The sequence below is a fragment of the Pollachius pollachius genome, assembly GCF_949987615.1.
Source record: "Pollachius pollachius genome assembly, chromosome: 6".
Classification (NCBI taxonomy): Eukaryota; Metazoa; Chordata; class Actinopteri; order Gadiformes; family Gadidae; genus Pollachius; species Pollachius pollachius.
The window spans coordinates 6,793,235-6,798,234 of NC_136939.1; the positions used below are offsets into that span (position 1 = coordinate 6,793,235).

At 46.5% G+C, this 5,000-nt stretch overlaps 1 protein-coding gene across 1 annotated transcript in view; it reads right to left on the minus strand.

The window, feature by feature from the left end:
* Positions 1-2,162: 2,162 nt before the first annotated feature.
* The window catches only part of ano11 (anoctamin 11), a gene marked incomplete at its 5' end in the record, with an annotated part of 14,190 nt that continues 11,352 nt past the window's right edge, over positions 2,163-5,000 (minus strand). The window contains 3 exons of the mRNA XM_079739029.1: positions 2,163-2,301; positions 3,881-4,116; positions 4,447-4,537. Of these exons, the coding sequence (XP_079595155.1) occupies positions 2,274-2,301; positions 3,881-4,116; positions 4,447-4,537 (355 nt within the window). The 3' untranslated portion in view covers positions 2,163-2,273. The remainder of the gene's footprint in view (positions 2,302-3,880; positions 4,117-4,446; positions 4,538-5,000) is intronic.

Genomic DNA, 5,000 nt, shown 5'->3' on the forward strand with positions numbered 1-5,000 from the left:
CTGGAGCCTGGAACTGGGCTTCCACAAGCCTGGAGCCTGGAAATGGTCTTCCACAAGCCTGGAGCCTGGAGATGGGCTTCCACAAGCCTGGAGCGTGTTTTCATTGGTAAAATGTAAATTTGAACTCTACGTACGCTGTTCAGGCCTACACAGCCCACCTCCGAACTGTGTCCTGCTCCCCCCCATTAACCTCGTTATTCACTAATCAAACATGACGAGGACCGGGGGGGCTGTGTATGGGGGGTTAACCACAGGCCAGTCTTTCACACCGGATTTAAAGAAAGAGCCAAACTGGCTCCAAGCCATTTTGTTCAAGTTCACTTAGAGCTCAAAGTTGTGATACAGTTTAATGTGGGGAACTTTTGTTTCAATTGATACGATTATCTTAATATTAAAGCTGCACTATGAAGTTTTTTTGGAGTAAGGAAATCCCTAGATGGACTGGCTCATGGGTGGGAGCGTTTTATTCTCGAGAAATTTCTTGTTGATAGGCCTATACTTATATAACGGAGTAAATAGCTGCAGTAAGAAAATGACATAGTGCAGGTTCAAGTAATAGTGATGGAGGGGGGGGGAGGGATACAAATAAGAAAGAACCATGAATGAACCTGTACAATACCACGTGCATCGTCAGCATAACAAAAACAAAATGTTAAAAAAACACTCAAAATACTAAAACGCACAAAAACAATCGCAATATAGTATCACACGTTTTCGAATCCTGACCTATACAGTGTTCAGATGTGTTCGGCAGCGGTGCCAACGACCGTGAGCCAGTGTGACCACGCTGCATACTTGCGTGGCGGCTGACATGTACTGACTCAGTACTCCTGCAGGCCCGTGAGCAGGAACTCCAGAATAATTACACAGCCCACGCCGTAAGAGGGAAAGAGAGGAGCTGGGAAGAAAACGGCCAGATGAGAGGGAGCGAGAGGGAGAGAGAGAGAGAGAGAGAGAGAGTGAGAGAGTGAGAATCAGGAGAAAGGAGGAGGAGGAAAGGCAGTGTTAAGCGATAGTGGGAAGAGGAAACCATTACTGATCGCACCTGTCCAACCCTATCTGAGGAATTCCTGATAAATCAGGGTTTGGTTCATCTGTCATGCACTGCCTCGCTGTTCCAGGGAGTGTGCACGCACACACACACACTCACATGCACCCAGACACGCACAAGTACATAAAGAGGGTGAGGCCATAGTTCATATTGTGCATTCATCAAAATTAGATTTTATTCAGACAAAAGCTTTTGGAAATGAAAGAAAACTGTAGATTTCAGTTGATGTTATAAGATCACATATATAGCAGGTGAAAACAAAGAATTGTCTCTTTCAAACATGTATGACAAATCTCTCAAAAAGTATCAACATTGCATAATACTGTGTAACGGTAAAGTTGATGTGCAACGTTTTTGAACACTTGGGAACAGCACCAAACAGTCTCGCTACACTTTATTAGTCCTCTGTCGCATGTTGAAGCTCATCCATAGGCAGCCATCTGTAATCGGTCAGTGTGCTAGCAATAACATGTGCTTTGATTGTAAGTTAGGCATTGTTGCCCGATCCTGCAAGAAAATAAAGTTATCTTCGCCAGCAGGTTTTGGCGAGCAAGGACGAGATAGGACCTATCAATGCAGACGACATTCAATAACCTATCTACGGATACAGCATTCAAGGACTTATCAAAGGCTGGAGACAACATTCAAGGACCAATCTATGGATTCAGACTCTGTAGACTTATCTAAGGAGATTTAATTCACAGATTGATCAATTAAGACAGAATTCAAGGACCTATGTATGGAGCCAGAATTCAAGGATCTGTCAATGGATTGAGACAGCATTCGAGGACATATCGATAGAAACAGCATTCAATGACCTATCTGTGGAGAAAGATTTCAAGGACTTATCTTTGGAGACGGAATTCAAGGACCTATCTGTGTCGACATAATTCAAGGACCTATCTTCAGAGACAGAATATAAGGAACTATCTGTGGAGACAGATTTCAAGGACCTATCTGTGGAGACAGATTTCAAGGACCTATCTTCTGAGACATAGTTAAAGGACCTATCTTCAGAGACAGATTTCAAGGACCTATTTTTGGACACATAATTCAAGGACCAATCGATAAAGACAGAATTTAAAGACCTATCGATTGAGACAAATTCATGGACCTTACAAAGGAGACAGCACTTTTGGGTAGGCAGACAGGTTGGCAGATGGCTCTCTGCCCCTCCAGGCCAGCGATGCCCTTCCTCCTCCTCACTCCTCCCAGTGCAGGGTTAGCCCACAGAGCCAGGGGACGCCTCGCTGCAGGGTGCGGGAGGTGGAACACAGAAGGAATGGGGAAGTAGGAGAGAGAGAGAGAGAGAGAGAGAGAGAGAGAGAGAGAGAGAGAGAGAGAGAGAGAGAGAGAGAGAGAGAGAGAGGGAGAGAGAGAGAGGGAGAGAGAGAGAGAGAGAGAGAGAGAGGGGGAGAGAGAGAGAGAGAGAGAGAGGGAGAGAGAGAGAGAGGGAGAGAGAGAGAGAGAGAGAGCAATAGACAGATATAGCGAGAGGGAGAGAGAACGAGAGCGAGAGAGAGAGAGAGAGACAGACAAAGAAAGAGAGAGACAGAGAGACACAGAGGGAGAGAGAGAGAGAGAGAGAGAGTTAGTTTAGTCAGGCTGCCTAAACTGTATCCTGGCAATAAAAAAAACGTTAAGAGCCAGATGGAGAAAAGTGCTGACATGAAAAGCTGTGTGGAGGCACGTTACGATATTGAATTAGTATTGGCCACTAATAAACCATATTCTGCTGGAACAGACTCCCTAGCCGACGGTTATGTATAAATAAAATACAGCAGGATATTAAAAATGAATACATGTTTAAGTTCCCTCATTATTGGCCAGAACTCTTCTGAATACCTCCCATTAATATTCAGTTTGGAGCAAAAACACATTCCAAAATGAACGTGCTCCGACCTAACAAAGGTTCATTGAAATGCTACGCAGCGACGTTCCTGAATGGGGCTGAATCAAAGGAGCTGCTGCTCTATTTCTGAACGTTGCATCCGTGCGTCATGCTTTGTAAAACGTCTGCGAGATGCGCCACTTGCAGATGCCCGATCCCTGCCCCGTGAAGTGCATTCCGTAGTGCATTATTCAGGCTTTCAATGCTAACGCATCCACAAAAGATCGTTAAACAGTATGACAGTGAGGACATCATGAGGGAGATTGAGCCAGACACCGAATCAGTAGATATGGTCAGTACCGGTGTGGGGTGCACCAGAGGGTCAGTACCAGTGTGGGGTGTACCAGAGGGTAAGTACCAGGGTGGGGTGTACCAGAGGGTCAGTACCAGGGTGGGGTGTACCAGAGGGTCAGTACCAGTGTGGGGTGTACCAGAGGATCAGTACCAGTGTGGGGTGTACCAGAGGGTCAGTACCAGTGTGAGGTGTATCAGAGGGTCAGTACCAGTGTGGGGTGTACCAGAGGGTCAGTACCAGTGTGAGGTGTACCAGAGGATCAGTACCAGTGTGGGGTGTACCAGAGGGTCAGTACCAGTGTGAGGTGTACCAGAGGGTCAGTACCAGGGTGGGGTGTACCAGAGGGTCAGTACCAGTGTGGGGTGTACCAGAGGGTCAGTACCAGTGTGGGGTGTACCAGAGGGTCAGTACCAGTGTGGGGTGTACCAGAGGGTCAGTACCAGTGTGGGGTGTACCAGAGGGTCAGTACCAGTGTGGGGTGTACCAGAGGGTCAGTACCAGTGTGGGGTGTACCAGAGGGTCAGTACCAGTGTGGGGTGTACCAGAGGGTCAGTACCAGTGTGGGGTGTACCAGAGGGTCAGTACCAGGGTGGGGTGTACCAGAGGGTCAGTACCAGGGTGGGGTGTACCAGAGGGTCAGTACCGGAGTGGGGTGTCCTGTGAGGGCCGCGTCCGTCTCCTGCTGGGCTGGGGGCTGGAGGAGCTGGTGTGGGGCTGGTGAGGGGAGGTCTTCCGGACCCCCGCTCCCAGCAGGATTTCCTGGTGCTCGGCTAAGGCCTGCTTGGCCAGGTAGCGCTCCCTCTTGATCTGCACCAGAAGGGACTCAGGGACGTCCGGGACGATCCAGTCGATCGCCCGCAACACAAAGAACACTACATGCTGGAGAGAGAGAGAGAGAGAGAGAGAGAGAGAGAGAGAGAGAGAGAGAGAGAGAGAGACAGATAAATACAAAGAGAGCGACAGAGAGAGATAGAGAGATTGAGAGAGATAGTTAAACATACAGAGAAAAAACAGAAGACAAAAAGCCGACCAGACAGACAAACAGGCAGACAGACAGACAGACAGGCAGACAGACAGACAGACAGGAAAGTGGTAAACAAAGAAAGGGGGAAAAAAGAGAAAAAATACATAAAAATCTGGGCTGAGGATTGATTATAGACTGTAATAATAATAATCTGACCGATGACGCAGGTGAACAACTCATCATACCTCAAAAGCAATGATGAAACTGAATCTGACTGCGAGCAGTTCCCAGTAGACCAATGTGTAGTTTCCATTGTCGTCTCTGAAAGCCTTATATCTAACAAAACAAACAAACAGGTCACGCTTCGCATAAACTGATACAGCAATTCTGGGCTATGAAAGGACATCTTGGACCAAAAGTTTTGTAAACCACTACGCCCTCTCCTGGTCATTTTACAAAAGGGTGCGATCTTTCGTCCTCTCTATTCTTACATCAGAAGACCCGCCTCTAGGAATGTGTATTGCTTTGCATTTGACTACCACTAATACATAAACCAATACTGTACTTTACAATGTTTTTACTAATTTACTTTGTTGTTGTGGTTGTAGTTACTCCGGATTGTATTCGATTGTTTACACCACCTCCTACTTTGGATAAAAAGCTTTAGATGATACTGTTACTAAATGAGTAAATGTAAATTCAATAGATTTTCACTTTCGTTTCAATTGTGCACTGATATAAGAGCCTCAACCTTTCGCTTACTTTGTCAAGGATTTCTGGTTAATTTGGCCAATATAAA